This window comes from Schistocerca serialis, chromosome 2 (assembly GCF_023864345.2).
Source record: "Schistocerca serialis cubense isolate TAMUIC-IGC-003099 chromosome 2, iqSchSeri2.2, whole genome shotgun sequence".
Taxonomy (NCBI): domain Eukaryota; kingdom Metazoa; phylum Arthropoda; class Insecta; order Orthoptera; family Acrididae; genus Schistocerca; species Schistocerca serialis.
In genome coordinates this window covers 249,650,499-249,672,103 of record NC_064639.1, presented here as the reverse complement: position 1 = coordinate 249,672,103, position 21,605 = coordinate 249,650,499, and the positions used below count along the sequence as shown (strand labels likewise).

The following is a 21,605-nucleotide window of genomic DNA, read 5'->3' as shown; positions in this document are numbered from 1 at the left end:
GTCTCGCGGCAGAGTAACGCGGAAACCTGCCACGGGTGGGGCGCGGAGCGTAATACGGGCAGACCCACTGACCCACGTGTTTACTAGTACTTGCCGGCGGCAATAGGTCGGGCGGTCGGGCCACTTAGTTCTCGCGCTGAGATCGGCCAACGCGGACTCTGCTTTCGCATCGCGCGGTGCTCATGGTTCCCCGTGGTAGTTTCCATCAGTCGCACTTGTGCTCTCGCCTTGCTAGACTCAGTGGTGTAGAGATTCTCTGCTCCCCGTGGTTTGACCCGCACGTCGAGTTCTCTCCCTTTCTGGTTTCAGCTCCCAATTTCCCAGTAGTGCATACACCGTCGACAACAATAGACACGTCTGTGTCAACAGAACGGTTTGTCATGCCAGTGCAGATACAAAAGACTGTTTTTATTATTTCCTTGGATAGCATAAAATATTTACACCTTTATGATTTCATCATGTTATTATGGAAAATGTGTTAGATTATTAAATACAAAAATTGCAAATCACGAAATTAGGAACCGACTTCACTAACATTACTGAAGATATCAAATATTATATACAAAATAACAGTTGTAAACCCTTGCGCAAAAAAAAAGGCTCTGAGCACTATGGAAGTTAACGTCTTAGGTCATCAGTCCCCTAGAACTTAGAACTACTTAAACCTAACTAACCTAAGGACATCACACACATCCATGCCCAAGGCAGGATTCGAACCTACGACCGTAGCAGTCCCGCGGTTCCGGACTGAAGCGCCTAGAACCGCACGGCCGCCGCGGCCGGCTAAACCCTTGCAGGAAAGAATGATTTAAGAGATCATAACCATCAAATGCAACACCAGAAGGCAGGGGGGCTACTGTTTTCTCTCGCCTTACCCACAGAAATGGAAAGAATAACTGCAATTAATAATAAGATATTAATATTAAACATGATTACATACAAGCTAATAAATAGGTAAACAAGTTTAATTGAATGTAGTTGATGAACAATGAGATAAAAAATGGCACTTGTAAGGTGCCTCTTATGTGAGGAAGACATTTTTACCAGTTTTAATAAATTATTGTCTCTTATTGATGTATTCACGATAGTTAGTAAGTGCTGTTGTCCGTAGCCGGCCATAAGTCGGAGAGCATTTCCCACGCTGGCTGGCTAGGTGACGAAACGACCATATCTCGCGTGTAGTGGGGTGGGGCTCGGCGCTGGACTCGGCAACAAGCGTCAGCCTGGGAAATATACATGACGGGAAGTACCGCCATCTCGGCGCCAAAGTCACCGATTTTGTTTATTTATATTTAATAATTAAAGTCATTTATGACAACATGAATACTAGGAGCAGCCTCTGGATGTTTAAAACTATTTATCATAATTTTGCCTCGTTAAAATTCACACCCGTTCATTAACAAATGCATATCTTAGTAAGTACGAACTTGATCGGAAATCCACGAACTGTGACGAAACTAGTAAGAGATACGGACTGCGCGCCGAAGTCGGCAGTCGGCGTTAAGAGCACTTCCTGTCTTGTTCGATGGTAGCCATGCTCTCCGTTACGAGTAATTTGTGACATGAATGTTTCATTATTGATCTAATAGGACAAAGTGATGCTACGGCATTCTGAATGTTAATTTCGAGTAGATAGATACACCAAAGTTGATCGACAGCAATTTTAGATAATTAGCTTCCATCGACAGAGACATCCAATGCGCCAATGAAGAATCTGCACGGGACGACATTTACGAGAGCTGCACCGCGCACAGGTAGGAGGAAATCCGACGACACGACCCACCAAGGCGGATCAAGGAAGGTTCGACTTACACTCGCAAATTCCGGGTGGAAATGCTGACCAGTCATACTGTACGCCACATATACCACCCTCTACGGACTCGCGGCTAAGCTAAGTAATAACAGTATCAGTTTAGAAGCGAGAGAATCTTGCACACTGCACACAACGGCTGAGAAAATATTGTAACTGATCAGCTTATCTGTCAGAGCACAGATGTCAGCAAGGATGCCAATGTTCAGTCACCTCGCGGGAGACAAACCATCAAATTTTGTTTACTTACGACATTAAGGAACAAACAATATACTTAGTCTTTCAGTACAATTAATTCAAAACTGCACTTTGCCAATAAAGGCTCGTTTACGATGTTTTATATGAACTGTTTCATACAGTACGTAAATATTTTCACACTTAGAAAAAATTGTTTCGGGGGAAGAACTTTTTTTCGTGTTTTACATAATACATAACGTCGTAGTACATAACATCATTTTGACACTTTAGTTTGAAGGAACTGATTATTTGCTATTTTAGAATCAAGAGCTATTGGTTATCACGATAATAGAGGACAATATCCGCCGATCAGTTAAAATGTTTCCCCTCTACGGGAAAACACGAACATAGTGAAATTATGATTGCAGGTCGTAGACACATGAACGACGACATATGGAAGTCTGGGTCTGACTGATGTGTCCTCTAAGGGCCGTAGTCATTAAGGCGATCGCTCGCGACAAGCGGGAAATCTGGGTTCGAGTCCCAGTCGTCATTCCATTATACAGCTGGAGGTTGTTCACATTCGCAACTGCGAATACATTTCATGCAGTGAGTCACAGGTGCTAAATTATTGTTCAAAGTCACCTCGTCATTCAAAGACACCACATTTTATGGAAGCCAAAAGTAAACGTGTAACAATTGCTATCTTAACTGAAAGTTTATTCATAAATTTCGTATCCAAGAGACGAACTAGGAGGATTTGTATGGGAGGGGTTGCATTTATCATTAGTTTTCGAAAACAAAGCAGTATTTCTCACAAAATCAAATTTTGAGAAATTTGTTTATTAATCAACAAACATGCAAATACTTGCAGTTCATAATAGGTACCTACTACGTAGGACTCAGAGTAATTTGTGTGAAAATTATATTTCTTTCTTCTCAGACAGGTAACGTTTAGGTACAACGAAATACTTCCTGAACTCACATTTTTTTTTTTTTTTTGAAATTTTTGACATTGGCTGGTAACATTACATAAAGATAGCGAAGTGGAAGCTTTAAGCTTTCAGAACCGAAGGCAGTCTGGCATTTTCAGTTGCTAAGAGAATGGCGGCGAAAAGTGAAATATCTGAGAGTTTACAGCACTTGGGTCTAGGTACACCTGCTGCAATTCAGTATCCGTGTTCTGGTATTCTTCAGACTGATGCCGAACTGATTCTTCTGTATGTATGGTGGCGCAGGGTGCGAGTTTGCTTGGTGAAAACCGTTCTTTCCCTGGGGGCAGGGAGGGAAGAGGGAATGCCAGCAACCGCCTTTCCCTGCCTTTCGTTGCATACGACTTTGTTTCTCATATTGTTACCTGAGAAAGTAACTATTTCTCTGGTGTAGTTTTGCGTTGTTAGCTGGGTAGCACGCAGTCACACGTTGTACGGTTTAGCACTGTACAGAATGTGTATTTCTCATTTAAGCGAAATTCTGTTGTCCGACAATAGGTGAGCGGAGTGAAATGTAAAGAAAAGCTGCAAGGGGTAAACTGAAGTATATTTCTGTGGCGTCACAAGTCAAACAGTTATTTTGTAATACTGCGGCAATATCTTTACGAACTTTACAAATGTGCATTCTTGTGCATCTAAATTCCAGGCGTAAAATTTCCGCTGCTACGAGTGAAACACCTCATTCATTCATTCATTCATTTCCGTGGATACAATGAAGAACGAGAACCTTCAGGAATATGCAACAAGGAAACGTATTCACTAAGAAAAGACAATTAAATCACTGAAATATAATCTGTATACTTTATTAACAACAGAATATCGTTACAGTGCTTAATAGTGTTCATACTGAAGATAATTACCTTCGACAAATTAGGGAGAACGATGCTACGGAAAGTAAAAAGCTGCTGCCTCCTCAGACACACTAAATAATTGCAATCTCTCTCTTAATTGTAGCTTCGTATTTACTTTATTTCTCTGTTGCTTTTCGAACAAAATAGTTACGTACATGCTGACTGATTTCCAGCAATAGAGCGACAAATAATATGAATCAATTACTGGTGCCTTTTTGCACGCTAATTGTTACAGGTGCCAGCCACAAGGTAACCATTCAACATGTTAGTGAGTGGGAAGCAACGAACGGTTTTAGGTATTAAAAAGCTTCCATAGAAGAGTATTTTGAAAATTTTCGCTGCCAGAAAACTAGTAAATAACTGCAGTTGTGTTTTAGCAACACAAACAATACGCACTGTTGCCCAAATCAAACTCCTTTTCATCACGGTTCAAGATTTCAAGATGAACGACTATGTACAGCTTCTGTTTTCAGAATTTAACTGGAAGTGAAAGTAACACACACACACACACACACACACACACACACACACACACACACACACACACACACACACAGAGAGAGAGAGAGAGAGAGAGAGAGAGACAGACAGAAGAGAAGTCTAACCGTGCTGGAGGGAGTCCAAACATAACAAGACATTGAAATTATAGCCAGACTCTTCCAGCAGTCCTCTAAAATAATTTACAATTCGTGGTGGAGGTGGTACAGGATGCATGTGTACTATAATATCTCATCCCACCCTACTGTTGAAGGGTGTGTCATACTACAGCGCTAGTGGAGGATATAAATACATGTGCTAACGACAGTGTAGCGTCTGAACGGTGTGTATAACAACTGCTGTTGACAGGCTAATTTCTAAGACGCACGAAAGTGTGCGCGCACAGCGATAAAAAATAGGAAACAAATACTTTGAACCAGTTACATGGAAAAAATTTAGCGGTATGGCGGCATCCGCATCGGAGAATCCTTTTACGGTATTATTTGACATCATTAATCTGTGTGGAAGGCTCTAATAGACCCAGTCCCACATCGAAGGGGACTATATTCCTCTCCGAGGATTGAATTATCAAATTAATTTTAGATATTATTTAATGCTTGAGCTAAGCAATATGTGTATCTGTCGATTTTGGTTAAACAATTGTCTAACTTTGAGTCACTATTCACACTCTTACTGAAGTATGCCTCACGCAGGAGTGTGCTGCAAGAATAACATGTACTGTCCACTGCCTAATCTCTTGGAGACAACTATTTAAAGAATGTTGCTTACTAACAGCGTCATTATACACTTTATAAGAAAAGTAGGCTGTTTAGGTTTTTATGTTGGTAACGCCACGCAGAGCTCTGTATGAAAATCACTGACCGTGCTGTGTCCAGTCTGTGGCTGGTTGGCATTGTTGAAACATTCGCTTGTGTAGTGTTGGGCAGTTGGATGTTAACAGCGCGTAGCATTGCGCAGGTGATTCACGAAAGGTATAGGTTATCGTTAGTCAGGGCCATTCTTCTGTAGGGATTATTGAAAGTCAGATTGCATTGCGCTAAAAATATTGTGTGTCAGTTTTGTGATGATCAGAATAAGTAAAGAGAGAAATGTCTGCGAACGTTCAGTTTTGCTCAGCTGTTTGAAAATCAGATAACGTAAGAGGTTTACCATCACAGTAAGTCATAATTTTTCTTAGGGGACGTTACAAAAGGTGGTTGTGAAGAATTAAGTCAAAACTGGTAAATGATAGTACCAATCATAAACATAACACGACCAACAAAAATAGCTCCTCGACCTGCAGCTTGACCTTACTCTTTCACTAAGAGGACAAGATAGTATAGATGTAAAACCATAAAATTGTTTTAAGATCTTCCTAGTGAATCGATGGTTCCAGCATACAATAAATACAGTTTTAAAAAACTAAAATCTTTTTTGCTTCTTAACGACGTTTACTCTACAGATGAATTTCTGAGTAGATAATATTTACATGTGGTTAGGTTAGATTCTTTAAGTTTTATTGTAGATAATTAAGCATTAAGAACAGATCAATTACGTCATTGTCGAGCATATGGTGATGTTTCAATGGAGAAAACCTATCTTACTGTAAACTGCCTGACAATTCACATCACAACGAATTTAGCAAATACGATCCACAGAAAATTGTTGTTGTTGTGCTCTTCAGTCCTGAGACTGGTTTGATGCAGCTCCCCATGCTACTCTAACCTGTGCAAGCTGCTTCATCTCCCAGTACCTACTGCAACCTACATCCTTCTGAATCTGCTTAGTGTATTCATCTCTGGGTCTCCCTCTACGAGTTGTACCCTCCACGCTGCCCTCGAATACTAAATTGGTGATCCCTCGATGTCTCAGAACATGTCCTACCAACCAATCCCTTCTTCTAGTCAAGCTGTGCCACAAACTCTTTCTCCCCAATCCTATTCAATACCTCATTAGTTATGTGATCTACCCATCTAATCTTCAGCATTCTTCTGTAGCACCACATTTCGAAAGCTTCTATTCTCTTCTTGTCCAAACTATTTATCGTCCATGTTTCACTTCCATATATTGCTACACTCCATACAAATACTTTCAGAAACGACTTCCTGACAAATCTATACTCGATGTAATAAATTTCTCTTCTTCAGAAACGCTTTCCTTGCCATTGCCAGTCTGCATTTTATATCCTCTCTACTTCGACCATCATCAGTTATTTTGCTCCCCAAATAGAGAACTCCTTTACTACTTTCAGTGTCATTTCCTAATCTAATTCCGGCAGCATCACCCGACTTAATTCGACTACATTCCATTATCCTCCTTTTTCTTTTGTTGATGTTCATCTTATATCCTCCTTTCAAGACACTGTCTATTCCGTTCAACTGCTCCTCCAAGTCCTTTGCCGTCTCTGACAGAATTACAATGTCATCGGCGAACCTCAAAGTTTTTATTTCTTCTCCATGGATTTTAATACCTACTCCGAATTTTTCTTTTGTTTCCTTCACTGCTTGCTCAATATACAGATTGAATAGCATCAGGGAGAGGCTACAACCCTGTCTCACTCCCTTCCCAACCACTGCTTCCCTTTCATGTCCCTCCACTCTTATAACTGCCATCTGCATTCTGTACAAATTGTAAATAGCCTTTCGCTCCCTGTATTTTACCTCTGCCACCTTTAGAATTTGAAAGAGTATTCCAGTCAACATTGTCAAAAGCTTTCTCTAAGTCTACAAATGCTAGAAACGTAGGTTTGCCTTTCCTTACTCTTTCTTCTAAGATAAGGCATAAGGTCAGTATTGCCGCACGTGTTGCAACATTTCTACGGAATTCAAACTGATCTTCCCCGAGGTCGGCTTCTATCAGTTTTTCCATTCGTCTGTAAAGAATTCGCGTTGTATTTTGCAGTCGCGACTTAATCAACTGATAGTTCGGTACTTTTCAGATCTGTCAACACCTGCTTTCTTTGGTATTGGAATTATTATATTCTTCTTGAAGTCTGAGGGTATTTCGCCTGTCTCATACACTTTGCTCACCAGATGGTAGAGTTTTGTCAGGACTGGCTCTGCCAAGGCTGTCAGTACTTCTAATGGAATGTTGTCTACTCCCAGGGCCTTGTTTGGACTTAGGTCTTTCAGTGCTCTGTCAAACTCTTCATGCAGTATCATATCTCCCATTTCACCCTCGTTTACATCCTCTTCTATTTCCATAATATTGCCCTCAAGTACATCGTCATTGTGTAGACCCTCTATATACTCCTTCCACCATTCTGCTTTCCCTTCTTTGCTTAGAACTGGGTTTCCATCTGAGCTCTTGATATTCATGCAAGTAGTTCTCTTTTCTCCAAAGGTCTTTTTAATTTTCCTGTGGGCAGAATCTATCTTACCCCTAGTGAGATAAGCCTCTACATCCTCTAGCCATGCCTGCTTAGCCATTTTGTACTTCCTGTCGATCTCATTTTTGCGACGTTTGTATTCATTTTTGCCTGCTTCATTTACTGCATTTTTATATTTTCTCCTTTCATCAAGAAAATTAAATATTTCTTCTGTTACCCAAGGCTTTCTAGTAGCCCTCGTCTTTTTACCTACTTGATCCTCTGCTGCCTTCACTACTTCATCCATCAGAGCTACCCATTCTTCTTCTACTGTATTTCTTTCCTCCATTCCTGTCAACTGTTCCCTTATGCTCTCCCTGAAACTCTGTACAATCTCTGGTTTAGTCCGTTTATCCAGGTCCCATCTTCTTAAATTCCCACCTTTTTGCAGTTTCTTCAGTTTTAATCTACAGTTCATAACCAATAGATTGTGGTCAGAGTCCACATCTGCCCCTGGAAATGTCTTACAATCTAAAACCTGGTTCCTAAATCTCTGTCTTACCATGATATAACCTATCTGAAACCTTCTAGTATCACCAGGGTTCTTCCATGTCTACAACCTTCTTTCATGATTCTTGAACCAAGTGTTAGCTATGATTAAGTTATGCTCTGTGCAAAACTACCAGGTGGCTTCCTCTCTCATTTCCTAGCCCCAATCCATATTCACCTACTACGTTTCCTTCTCTTCCTTTTCCTACTATCGAATTCCAGTCACCTATGACTATTAAATTTTCATCTCCCTTCACTACCTGAATAATTTCTTTTATCTCATCATACATTTCTTCAATTTCTTCGTCATCTGCAGAGCTAGTTGGCATATAAACTTGTACCACTGTAGTAGGCGTGGGCTTCATGTTTATCTTGGCCACAATAATGCGTTCACTATGCTGTTTGTAGTAGCTTACCCTAAACTATTTTTTTATTTATTATTATACCTACTCCTGCATTACCCCTATTTGATTTTTTATTTATAACCCTGTATTCGCCTGAGCAAAGGTCTTGTTCCTCCTGCCACCGAACTTCAGTAATTCCTACTATATCTAACTTCAACCTATCCATTTCCATTTTTAAATTTTCTAAACTACCTGCCCGATTAAGGGATCTGATATTCCACGCTCCGATCCGTAGAACGCCGGTTTCCTTTTCCTGATAACGATGTCCTCTTGAGTAGTCCCCGCTCGGAGATCCGAATGGGGGACTATTTTACCTCCGGAATATTTTACCCAAGAGGACGCCATTATTTAACCATACAGTAAAGCTGCATGCCCTCGGGAAAAAGTACGGCTGTAGTTTCCCTTTGCTTTCAGCCGTTCGCAGTACCAGCAAAGCAAGGCCGTTTTGGTTAGTGTTACAAGGCACAGAAAATAATAACAATTAAAAACGGAGAAATGCACCTTGGCATACAGTTGAAAGCGTACGAATGTGGTTGGTAGTGCAGGATGAAGATTTCCAAGTACTTCCAACTCCAAATTCCCTCGATGCTAATTCACTTTCAAATCTCTGGGAATACATCTATTATGTTTGTTATGTGAAACCTCTGCCACGCACCCTGTAACTCTGGGATAGCCGAGAACTGTACTCACGTGCAGTGCGCAGGCACTCATGCCAGTTGCTCTTTCCAGAGTGGACACTTCCCGCTCTATGCCACGCTGTCCGGCAGGAAGAGGGGGTGGGGGCAAAACAGCTAAAGCTCCGGATCTTTTCCTAGTTCATATTCTTCAGAAACAGATCGCAAACAAACCAGATATTTTAGTATTCAATTATTTTTGGCCCAATGGAGACATAAAATCTATCTGGCACAAACCGTCGGCATACAGAGGGATGTGGACAGTTTGCAGATTTGTGTCACTCAGATTGACACGATATCTTGAGTTATTCAGTTTCACAATCGAAAAGCCTTGCATGCAGTTGTGTTGCTTGGAGAACTGCAACCTCATTATGGCGATATGGAAACTCTCCAAGGAAAACAACGTACTTGATGGTTGTAATTAAACTTTTACTACTTGAGCCAGTGTAGACGAGAAACAATTTACTATACTCGTGCCCATCTTTATAGGATGGAGTTTCAGACTGTGAACTGCACGATTTGAGTTGTTAGTAGTGTGTCATGACTTGCTGGTAGGAGCCGATATGGTTACGGCGACATAGTGTTGAAACAAGGGTCAGAGTACATTAAGGATGTCAACACTGGGCCGGACAAGCTGAGTCAATTGTAAAGCTGTTTTATCAAATCAACTGCAACAGTGCTGCTGCTCCTCAGGAGTATCGATGCATTAGAGAAATATGTAGACATCCTCTTTCCCCTCCGAGACTGAAAATGATTTGGAAGATCGAGTTTGTAAGTAGGCTGTTTAGGTTTTTATATTGGTAACGCCACGTAGCGCTCTGTATGAAAATCACTGGCTGTGCTGTGTGCAGTCTGTGGCTGATTTGCATTGTTGTTGGCCATTGTAGTGTTGGGCAGTTGGCTGTTAACAGCGCGTAGCGTTGCGCAGTTGGAGGTGAGCCGCCAGCAGTGGTGGATGTGGGGAGAGAGATGGCGGAGTTTTGAAATTTGTAAGACTGGATGTCATGAACTGCTATGTATATTATGATTTTTCAACACTATTAAGGTAAATACATTGTTTGTTCTCTATTAAAATCTTTCATTTGCTAACTATGCCTATCAGTAGTTAGTGCCTTCCGTAGTTTGAATCTTTTCTTTACTTCGACGATTGTGTAATTTTATCTCTAGTCCGGTGTAGGCAGTCGTGAATGCAGATGATTGTCAAACTGGGCAATGTTTGTAACCTAAAATGGAGACATAGTACGCAGTGTGTACTGACAAACAAACAATAATTTGGACGAGGAATGAGGTCTCTTAAGAACTAAGGGCACATAGAATGTGTGAAAGCAAAAAGCGACAAGTGCTGTGCTTCGTTACTCTAATAAAAAAATCCGTATGTTCGAACAAAAAACCAATGGTCCTGCGTTCTGAAACACTGCACGCTCTTCACGATTGTTTGTGAGAAAAAATAACTTGAGTGTAATGGCAATAGACTTATCAAAGTTAATCCACTGCTTGCATTCATTTCTGAGACTTCTCACTCTTCTCCCAATGCACGAGATTTAAACGTCAGATGGCGTTTCATTGGCGCTGATTCTGGAGAGCGCAGCAGTGAAAGCTAAGGGAAGATGTTCTGAACCGTTGCATGACCGTTGCTCAACGGCCGCAAACATTTTCTCGGCCCAGTCTGTACGTCCAGCTATGATACAGGGTGTGAATGGTGATAGTTTACAGCGTACCACAGTGGTGTATGGGTAGTAGAGACGAAGAATTTCATGTGGGTAGGGCTGGTTTAAGGCCCAAGCAACACAGTCCGCTGCTTGGAGCGCCAAACTGGGAGTGGCGCCGCATCTAAGATTATAGCTAGTAGCTGCAAAATACTAGCACGAATTCTTTGAGGACGAATGGAAAAAACTGGTAGAAACCGACCACGGGGAAGATCAGTTTGGATTCCGTGGAAATGTTGGAACACGTGAAGCAATACTGACCCTACGACTTATGTTAGAAGAAAAATAAGCAAAGGTAAACCTACGTTTCTAGCATTTGCAGACTTAGAGAAAGCTTTTGACAATGTTGACTGGAATACTCTTTCAAATAATGAAGGTGGCAGGGGTAAAATAGAGGGAGCAAAAGGCTATTTACAATTTGTACAGGAATCAGATGGCTGTTATAAGACTTGAGGGACATGAAAGGGAAGCAGTGGTTGGGAAGGGAGTGAGACAGGGCTGTATCCTATCCCCGATGTTATTCAATCTGTATATTGAGCAAGCAGTAAAGGAAACAAAAGAAAAATTCGAATTAGGTATTAAAATCTATGGAGCAGAAATAAAAACTTTGAGGTTCGCCGATAACATAATTCTGTCAGAGACAGCAAAGGACTTGGAAGAGCAGTTGAACGGAAACATACCGACACCTCGAAACATACTGACACCCCAAAATATAATCTCAAAATGTGATTTTAACTCAAAACGCCGACCTCCAGAAAAAAAAAGAACGCCGACCCCCAGGAAAAGAAACGCCGACCCCCAGGGGAAAAAAAAAAAAATTCGCCGGCCCCCCCGGGGGGGAAAAAAAACGCCGACCCCCGGGGGGAAAAAAAACGCCGACCCCCGGGGGGGAAAAAAAACGCCGACCCCCGGGGGGGAAAAAAAACGCCGACCCCCGGGGGGAAAAAAAACGCCGACCCCCGGGGGGAAAAAAAACGCCGACCCCCGGGGGGAAAAAAAACGCCGACCCCCGGGGGGAAAAAAAACGCCGACCCCCGGGGGGAAAAAAAACGCCGACCCCCGGGGGGAAAAAAAACGCCGACCCCCGGGGGGAAAAAAAACGCCGACCCCCGGGGGGAAAAAAAACGCCGACCCCCGGGGGGAAAAAAAACGCCGACCCCCAGAAAAAACGCCGACCCCCAGAAAAAACGCCGACCCCCAGAAAAAACGCCGACCCCCAGAAAAAACGCCGACCCCCAGAAAAAACGCCGACCCCCAGAAAAAACGCCGACCCCCAGAAAAAACGCCGACCCCCAGAAAAAACGCCGACCCCCAGAAAAAACGCCGACCCCCAGAAAAAACGCCGACCCCCAGAAAAAACGCCGACCCCCAGAAAAAACGCCGACCCCCAGAAAAAACGCCGACCCCCAGAAAAAACGCCGACCCCCAGAAAAAACGCCGACCCCCAGAAAAAACGCCGACCCCCAGAAAAAACGCCGACCCCCAGAAAAAACGCCGACCCCCAGAAAAAACGCCGACCCCCAGAAAAAACGCCGACCCCCAGAAAAAACGCCGACCCCCAGAAAAAACGCCGACCCCCAGAAAAAACGCCGACCCCCAGAAAAAACGCCGACCCCCAGAAAAAACGCCGACCCCCAGAAAAAACGCCGACCCCCAGAAAAAACGCCGACCCCCAGAAAAAACGCCGACCCCCAGAAAAAACGCCGACCCCCAGAAAAAACGCCGACCCCCAGAAAAAACGCCGACCCCCAGAAAAAACGCCGACCCCCAGAAAAAACGCCGACCCCCAGAAAAAACGCCGACCCCCAGAAAAAACGCCGACCCCCAGAAAAAACGCCGACCCCCAGAAAAAACGCCGACCCCCAGAAAAAACGCCGACCCCCAGAAAAAACGCCGACCCCCAGAAAAAACGCCGACCCCCAGAAAAAACGCCGACCCCCAGAAAAAACGCCGACCCCCAGAAAAAACGCCGACCCCCAGAAAAAACGCCGACCCCCAGAAAAAACGCCGACCCCCAGAAAAAACGCCGACCCCCAGAAAAAACGCCGACCCCCAGAAAAAACGCCGACCCCCAGAAAAAACGCCGACCCCCAGAAAAAACGCCGACCCCCAGAAAAAACGCCGACCCCCAGAAAAAACGCCGACCCCCAGAAAAAACGCCGACCTCCAGAAAAAACGCCGACCTCCAGAAAAAACGCCGACCTCCAGAAAAAACGCCGACCTCCAGAAAAAACGCCGACCTCCAGAAAAAACGCCGACCTCCAGAAAAAACGCCGACCTCCAGAAAAAACGCCGACCTCCAGAAAAAACGCCGACCTCCAGAAAAAACGCCGACCTCCAGAAAAAACGCCGACCTCCAGAAAAAACGCCGACCTCCAGAAAAAACGCCGACCTCCAGAAAAAACGCCGACCTCCAGAAAAAACGCCGACCTCCAGAAAAAACGCCGACCTCCAGAAAAAACGCCGACCTCCAGAAAAAACGCCGACCTCCAGAAAAAACGCCGACCTCCAGAAAAAACGCCGACCTCCAGAAAAAACGCCGACCTCCAGAAAAAACGCCGACCTCCAGAAAAAACGCCGACCTCCAGAAAAAACGCCGACCTCCAGAAAAAACGCCGACCTCCAGAAAAAACGCCGACCTCCGAATTCATCGTACATTCTCGCACATAGTTCATCTTGCGGAAACGGAAATTTGCGTTTCAAACCACCAGTCGCAACATTTTCCCGCGGCCTGTTAGAAATAGGTTCGTTTCAGCAGTTGCCAGATAGCGCCAGATAACGGGCGTCAGCGCGCTTGCGCGGCTATGACGCAGGAAACCCGATGTTCCTACATGTAAAACATTAAAAGATCTTATTACATTATGACATAAAACAAACAAGACATCAGAGGATACTTTAAGAGCATCGGAATTTCGTTAACCATACTAAAATGCATAATTCGGCTTAAAGTGCACATTCCTAAGTCCAGATTCGGATGCAAATTTTCTTGGAGTACCAGTACTGTATTATCTCATGTTTGGTTCTTTATTATGGCTTAATGCCATACGTGCACTTGAAAGGCAGCGAACAGTTGAAACTAGCCCACAGTGTGAAATTAAACACATTGTTTCAAATAAATTGACTGCCTCAGCGGAAAAGATTTATTAAAAGCCAAATCTCTTTATCAAACCGACAAAAATAACTTCATTGTTCTGCAAGGCTATTAATGCTTGACTGTCAGAAAGTTGGACATAAAATCTGAAACTAATAGCATATTTTAGCCTTCCGTAATTATGCGAACGTATTGTAATTCATTTGCTAGCTCCCGGCTACAGAAATCCGTTTTGTTTTCATTTAACGTGAGAGCACGAAACATGAAACCACTGAACGTAAACACAGGTCACGTGGTGGCGACCCTCCTCCCCACCACAACTCAGACTGCTCTGTGCATCAGCCACGGATCAACGATATTTCCGAACCGGGAAAATACTAGTGGCAGCCAGCCACATTTCTGTAACCAGAAGCAACTGCGCATACCCAACAGTCCGCCCGCAACTGCTCAAACGAATCTGACTTAAACAGTTGTCACGTCACGCTCATCGGAGGCAATTTGTTGTTATGAAGCATTGCAGTGTCTCTCTAAAGCCTTTGACACACTTTCCTGTTGGCAGACGCTCGTCTGAGCACTGTGTTTTGTTGTTGTATATGGCGCATTTCCTTTTCAACTTAAATTTCATTTCCGCTCTATTTTTCTCTCTCGTTTATGTTTTGTTGCTGCAGAATTATTCTGCAGTAGCGGGATACAGTAATATCCTTTGTTAGAGTATCGGTTCTTACCAGCCATAATCACAAAAATTTAACTGAAAACTGCAACAACGAAAAATTCCCGGAATTCTAAATAATTCCCGGGTTTTTTCCCGGTTTTCTCCCGGATGAATAAATTCCCGGGTTTTTCCCGGATCTCCCGGGTCGTATACACCCCTTGTGTACTAGATGAGATTTCAAAATTTTAGAAGTTCGATAGAGCGCACTGCCTTGAGCGATTGCATCTAACATTTTCTTTGCGGTGTGAATTTAAATTCATTTAGTAGTTTAGCGAATGTAGACACGAAAAAAAATTCTCTAAGATCGAAGAGTCGGGGGGGGGGGGGGGAAGAGAGAGAGAAAGAGAGAAAGAGAGAGAGAGAGAGAGAGAGAGAGAGAGACTTACAAGCACGTACTACCGAAAACGAATTACTTGATAAATTATCAGAGTCAGGCACAACAGCAGTTGAATGAATGTGGATAAAGTGTTTCCCAATTCCTATTACAGGCTTCTAGGGGTCGTAGAATGGACTCGCCAGAACAAGGAAAATAAGGGTCGGATTTTTTTTTTTTTTTTTTTTTTTTGGTTTTAGGGCGCAAAACTGCTATGGCCATTAGCGCCCGGTCCGAAGGGTCGGAAATGTACCGTTGCAATGTGAAACAAGTTTTAATATCGGATCACTTCCAGATTTCCTGCATCTCAGTACGCACACAGAGGAGAACCGTCAATTCACATAAGCGGCTTGGTACTGCATATTTGCTATGAAACGACATTATTGTACCATGGAGAAAGAATTTGAAGATTTAAGTGACAACGAAAGAACAAAAAATCGTAACGATTGACAGACTCGTTTAATTATTCTGTACATCAAGGAACACTGTGCTAAATTTGTAGGCAAGGTGCACGTGAAGAAGATGGTGGTTTGCATAGTAAAATTTCGGAAGTTGCACATTTTTTCATCGTTAGTTGCAACCGTTTTCAATGGAGACCTCATTTTACTGCAAGTCAAGGGGTATGCCTGGACTGATTTTTTTAAATTTAAAACTCACTGTTAAATTTATGAAGGCAAAAGGAGTGCAGGAACGAAAATTAGAACATTCCGAATGGAGTGCAGACTTCGCATTTTAAGTGGACTTCAATGGACACTGCCCACAGTAACACATTGCAAGGTAACTTCTTTCCAATTTGATGAGGATGAATTTCAAAAGAAAAGGAGGATGAAGTTTCTAACAACCCTACCACAACAAAGGTCAAACTTTAATAATGATTGTGGTGTTGCTCACGCTGCTAAATACTGCATTTTCGGGCAACAACAGTCATTATGTGACAGGTGTCATTAGAGCACAGTTAATAAAGTCATTTCATGTAATAATCAAAAAACTAGGCACTCATCTTTTTGTTTCCCACGCTGATCTCGTCATAAAATCATGGCTCAATCGTTGAAAATCTAGGTGGTTATGATTCCAAGCTCGGATGTAAAGAGGCCTAGGTTTTATTCTGCTATATTCAAAAGTTTTGTAGACGCGCTTCTCAAACCATTCTTGGAGATTACACTTTTGCTGGACAATGGTGATGTAAAAAAATAATCAGCACTCCGAAATTAAGTTACACTTCCTTTTAAGTGCTTTTATTGCAATATCACGCGACACACTAAACATCACTTCACAATACAAAACATAATTGAGAACATCTTCCTCACAGTCACTGTTTAAGTTCACATTTTATAAGCTGACGACAATATTCGTCTTTCCAACATGACGTCCACGTCTTGACTTTCTCATGGTCCGACTCTCAAACAAGTTAACAACCAACTAACAATCGCTTACGCGCCCAAAAATCAGAGTTTCAAGTACGTCAAAGATCATAGTGACAAAAGAAAGAATACACATAAGAATAATATCATTGCAATATAAACATATCGATGTATCACAAATGAAATCAAACCCGAATGTTGTCTCAGAAATATGTTAAGTAGTTAACAGAAATACAGCAGAATATTACTGGTATCGAGAGGTTCAGGTGAGGTGCCGTAATGGTTGCGTAATTCAAGTACCATTACAAGGTCCAGTTCCCTAAACTCACCAGCGTTACTGAAAACTTGAGGTTTGAAGAATTCATTGTGTCCTTGAAAAAATTACCATAATGGTTTTATAAAGGTTTTGAGGACACGGTCAACCTTACATCTGTTTTCGAGCCTTTTTAAGAGGCCGTTTGCCGTTTCATGTGAAGACATCCCTGTGTACGTGCAGACGTAAATGATTGACCTGCAAGGTAATTCCAGTTATGTCTTTACGTTAAAACTGTCTAGGACATCTAAATTGCTTCATTCAGGCGTAGTTTCCAAGGTTCCAAAAGTACTGCCATATTGCGATTGACATTGTTTGAAAGACCTTTTTGCGATTCTGAAACAAAGTCAGTCACGATTACGGGGGAACTTTATGCAAAACTGTGAAATTGTTAGCATCTGCCCATATGCCGACAGTTCGTACCAGATAAAAACTGTGCTGAAATATCGTTTGGTTTGTGGTCTACGTTGTTGACGAATGTGAATTATAAAACCAAGCCGTATGAAGTGCTGCTGCACTGCCATTTAAATGCGGCGCGTTCCCAGTTTTCCCCTCTTCCCTCTCCTCATTCTCCGACAGCATGTCGTGGCGGTAGGGGAAATATGCAACAAGTCTGAGCCTTTGGCACTGATTCCTTGTCACGGCCCGCGAGCCGAAATATCGGAATTTTAAAAAAGTTGTTAATATTTTGTAACTTGATTTCATAACTCGTTGGATCCTGAATGTAATCGTATGAGTAGTTTAATCGAAAATGTAGCATCCACATTCATATTAGTAACTTAAAAACATATACTTTGCATATACTATCTAAATGTGTTTACCGGTCAGGATCAATGTAAACTACCTTTATATTGTAAGTGGATAACTATTAGTCGTTTGAAGTACTGTAAAAGTTCTATGCACTTCTTGTCAAATGCAATTATTGGAGCAACAGGTTTTCAAACATCTATCCAGTTATATCAAAATTAGCAATTTTAGTGTTGTTCTCTCTCTTGGAAAAATTTCTGCGGACGCTCATGGCTCATTGTCAGACAGGAGTTCGATCGTGTCTCCTGCCACATGGGAGATGTAAGGTGTACTGAAGTTTCGTCAAATGGTTCAAATGGCTCTGAGCACTATGGGACTCAACTGCTGAGGTCATAAGTCCCCTAGAACTTAGAACTACTTAAACCTAACTAACCTAAGGACATCACACTCATCCATGCCCGAGGCAGGATTCAGGATTCGAACCTGCGACCGGAGCGGTCGCGCGGTTCCGGACTGTAGCGCCTAGAACCGCTTGGCCACTCCGGCCGGCGAAGTTTCGTCAACACGTATGTTTGCAAAGACCTTTTTCGTGAATTACTTACCTGTAGCATAATCCGAGGTGAGATTAGGTTAGATTAAAAGTGATAGTTTGGTTTTGAGTTGAAGCTAAAAAATTTGTCAATTTCTTTCAACACGGTGCGAATTCCACAATTACATTTTACGTCCCCGACGAAAGTTCTTGTTTCCCGTAGTGGTCTGATGCTTTCAAGTCTGTAATACGTTTGAAATTGTTAATGACATTTCCACGGAAACTTTCTATTACCATATTCTTCACCATTTCCGTCACCTTTATCTGCTACTGTGCCAAATCCGTCGTCGTGTCTCCGTTCGACGTGTAGGTGTAACTCTTCCTGACGTGCAACGAACGAAGTCAGGGACATTATTTCTATCCGTTTCAGACTTTCCTAAGAGGGACGTACACTTCATTTACTACTGAAAACTACACAGTAATACCGTCAAATATCAGCTATTGATAAATCACTATATGCCTACGGAGGACTAGAGATGTGTTTAGTTCCTGTTTACGTGGTACAATACACGTATCGCATGCAACGGTCGGATTTCAGTCCTACCATAACACTGAACGAGAACCTGACAATATGAATTTTAACATGAGATGGTGACTTTCTATTTAGATTATTTGAACTGCGTAAAAGTACAGTTTTAGGCGAGATTTAAACTAAGCTGTCCTGATAGCACAAAAAGCAGATTTAAAGCCTTGTTTGTGTATGATCTTTGTCGCTCTAAAGCCAGGAAATACAGTAATGCCTTTCGAGCTTAATGACAATTCATCTCATAATAGTCCAAGATTTTAAAGACAAATGTAGCTTTACAGAGGTTATGTATCAGGTATATGTGATGATGCTAGAAATCTGCAAATCGGTTATGCTTTAGTAAAATAAAGACCATTTACTTGCAGTCTTAGGCAATTCCTTTTTTCCTAACAAAATTATGTGTTAAAAAAAACATTCATCTTTCTTGCATGGTTTCACATTTACTCCATTTCCTTTTATGTTCAACGTGTTCCCCTTCTTCATCAGTACACCTTTAGATTCTGTAACTATCTAAAACCTGGGAAGTGCTCATCTTCCTAGATTTGCGAAAGACGTTCGATTTCACACCGCATAAAAGAAAAACGTCCGTATATTAGCGTACACCTTTTTACAGACGTGACATTTGCAAAGCCACAAAGTGCCTTTTCTTGTGTTTATTGTAGTCAGTGACGTGAATGCAGTATTGTTAATGGCAATGAATAATATGAAGTCCAAAATACTTTACAGTTACTGAACACGTTTAAAAACCCTATTTTTATTTATATGACGTAAGAAAACTTATGTTAGTCGTAGGTTAGGTCCTATAGACTAACCTTTCCAGGTGAAGTAAATGAAAAATAAATATGATACCAGATGATTGCATTTTCATCTGAGTTCTGCTAGGTCAAGGCTATGGTGAGAATGAAGTAGTAGCACCCGAGGAAGAAAAGTCTGGAGACTAAATTTGGCTACTTGGCTTGGGAATGCCTTTCGTACCGTACGTCACTTCATATCACAGACACCACACTGACGGTAGCTAATAATAAGCAGTCAAGATTCAATTGTTTCTTCCAGCTGAAAATTGCACAATTGTCAGAGTTTAAAATATAACTGTAAATATTCCCAGAAATTTAATCTCATTCTAGATATTTTGTTTGAATGACAGGTAAAAATTATTGTAATGAACCGCTGACTTTTGGTGGCACGAGGCCACTTTGATCCGATACCAGCATCTTTGTAGCTACACAGGTAAATATTTCATAAGATCAAATCTCGTTTGCTCGCCGCTTATTGAAGCAGCATTTCGCCTGGGCATCAGCTACAGGTAACTGGCTTTTCTCAGTAAGAAAAGTGTACAACGGCCATACAACTCTTAACAGAACATGATTGTCATCAGTACGGTTATTCCCGAATTTACGTTCTGGATATCCGCCAATGAAGCGAGATAAGCAAAGGCAGCGAGCGAAAACAGGTGCATCAGTCGTTGAATGAGCGAGTACTCACTGCTAGCAGGAATCGTGGCTGCAGCGGCAAGCAGGGGCAACAACACCAACATAATCACCAGCTGACCCACGTCGAAAGTCGCCGCAAAGTACTTCGTCATGTTGCAGCGGGTGTAGAAAGCACTACGATCTAGACCACTTCGCCGCTACGGTGCGTGTGGACATCCGGAAAAGTTGGCAGGTCATCCACGCAGCCGCTGCTGACCGCGGCGACATCTCACGGCGAAGTGGCCAACTGGAGCCGGAGGCGGTGTCTTCTGCGCTGACGTCACAGCTGCCTCGTCCCTGCCGCCGAAGGACGACGCAGCTGGAATCCGTGCGAACCGGCTACGTGCGTAAGCGCGAGAGAAAAGAAAGCCGTCATTTTCTTCATAGACAAGGAGGCACTACGTAAAAATTTTGCTTAATACAATCTTATTTTGTGATGCAGAAATTTATAAAATAAAAAATTATATTGGAGCTATGAGTAACGCAGTTCGTACGGCAAATGGGGAAAATACAAGTTGTCACAGACTGCAATGAAATGGACTTCATTTTACTATACCATGATCGATTTTAATGGTTCATGTCTCAGCATACCTGATACATAGGTGTTCAGTATGTTCATTCTAGGACCATTTCTTCCAGATTCCAGTTGGCTATCTGCTGCCGGCCGAGATGACCGAGCGGTTCTAGGCGCTCCAGTCTGGAACCGCGCGACCGCTACGGTCGCAGGTTCGAATCCTGCCTTGGGCATGGATGTCCTTAGGTTAGTTAGGTTTAAGTAGTTCTAAGTTCTAGGGGACTGATGACCTCAGAAGTTAAGTCCCAAAGTGCTCAGAACCATTTTTTTGGCTGGCTGCTGAATCACACTTGTGCCTATTCCAGTCTCACATAAGCCGCTTGGGGTGACGCTTCATGAGTGGTGCTGTGAGTCCCCAGCATAACAGTGCACTTTAGTGAAGGGCAGTTGATGTCAGTGAGAATTGATCCTAAAGAGAACATGCCGCACGTCCATTGATGTGTATGTATCAGGTATATGTGATGATGCTAGAAATCTGCAAATCGGTTATGCTTTAGTAAAATGAAGACCATTTACTTGCAGTCTTAGGCAATTCCTTTTTTCCTGACAAAATTATGTGTTAAAAAAACATTCATCTTTCTTGCATGGTTTCACATTTACTCCATTTCCTTTTATGTTCATGTGTTCCCCTTCTTCATCAGTACACCTTTAGATTCTGTAACTATCTAAAACCTGGGAAGTGCTCATCTTCCTAGATTTGCGAAAGACGTTCGATTTCACACCGCGTAAAAGAAAAACGTTTTGACTAATAAAAAGCAGTGCCTTATAATGAACGGCTAATGTTCTAAGAATGCTTAAGTAACTTCAGTTGTGGCCCAAGGAAATGTAACGTAACTGATAATGCCCTTAAAACGTATGTACGTAGACAAGTTACTAGATTGGATGAGCAGCCCTTTTAAATTA

General features: G+C 42.4%; 1 protein-coding gene across 1 annotated transcript in view; it reads right to left on the bottom strand.

Moving 5' to 3' along the window:
• The window catches only part of LOC126455503 (invertebrate-type lysozyme 6-like), a 63,992-nt gene extending 43,626 nt beyond the window's left edge, over positions 1-20,366 (bottom strand). The window contains exon 1 of the mRNA XM_050091255.1: positions 20,142-20,366. Within this exon, the coding sequence (XP_049947212.1) occupies positions 20,142-20,241 (100 nt within the window). The 5' untranslated portion in view covers positions 20,242-20,366. The remainder of the gene's footprint in view (positions 1-20,141) is intronic.
• Between the last annotated feature and the right edge of the window lie 1,239 nt (positions 20,367-21,605).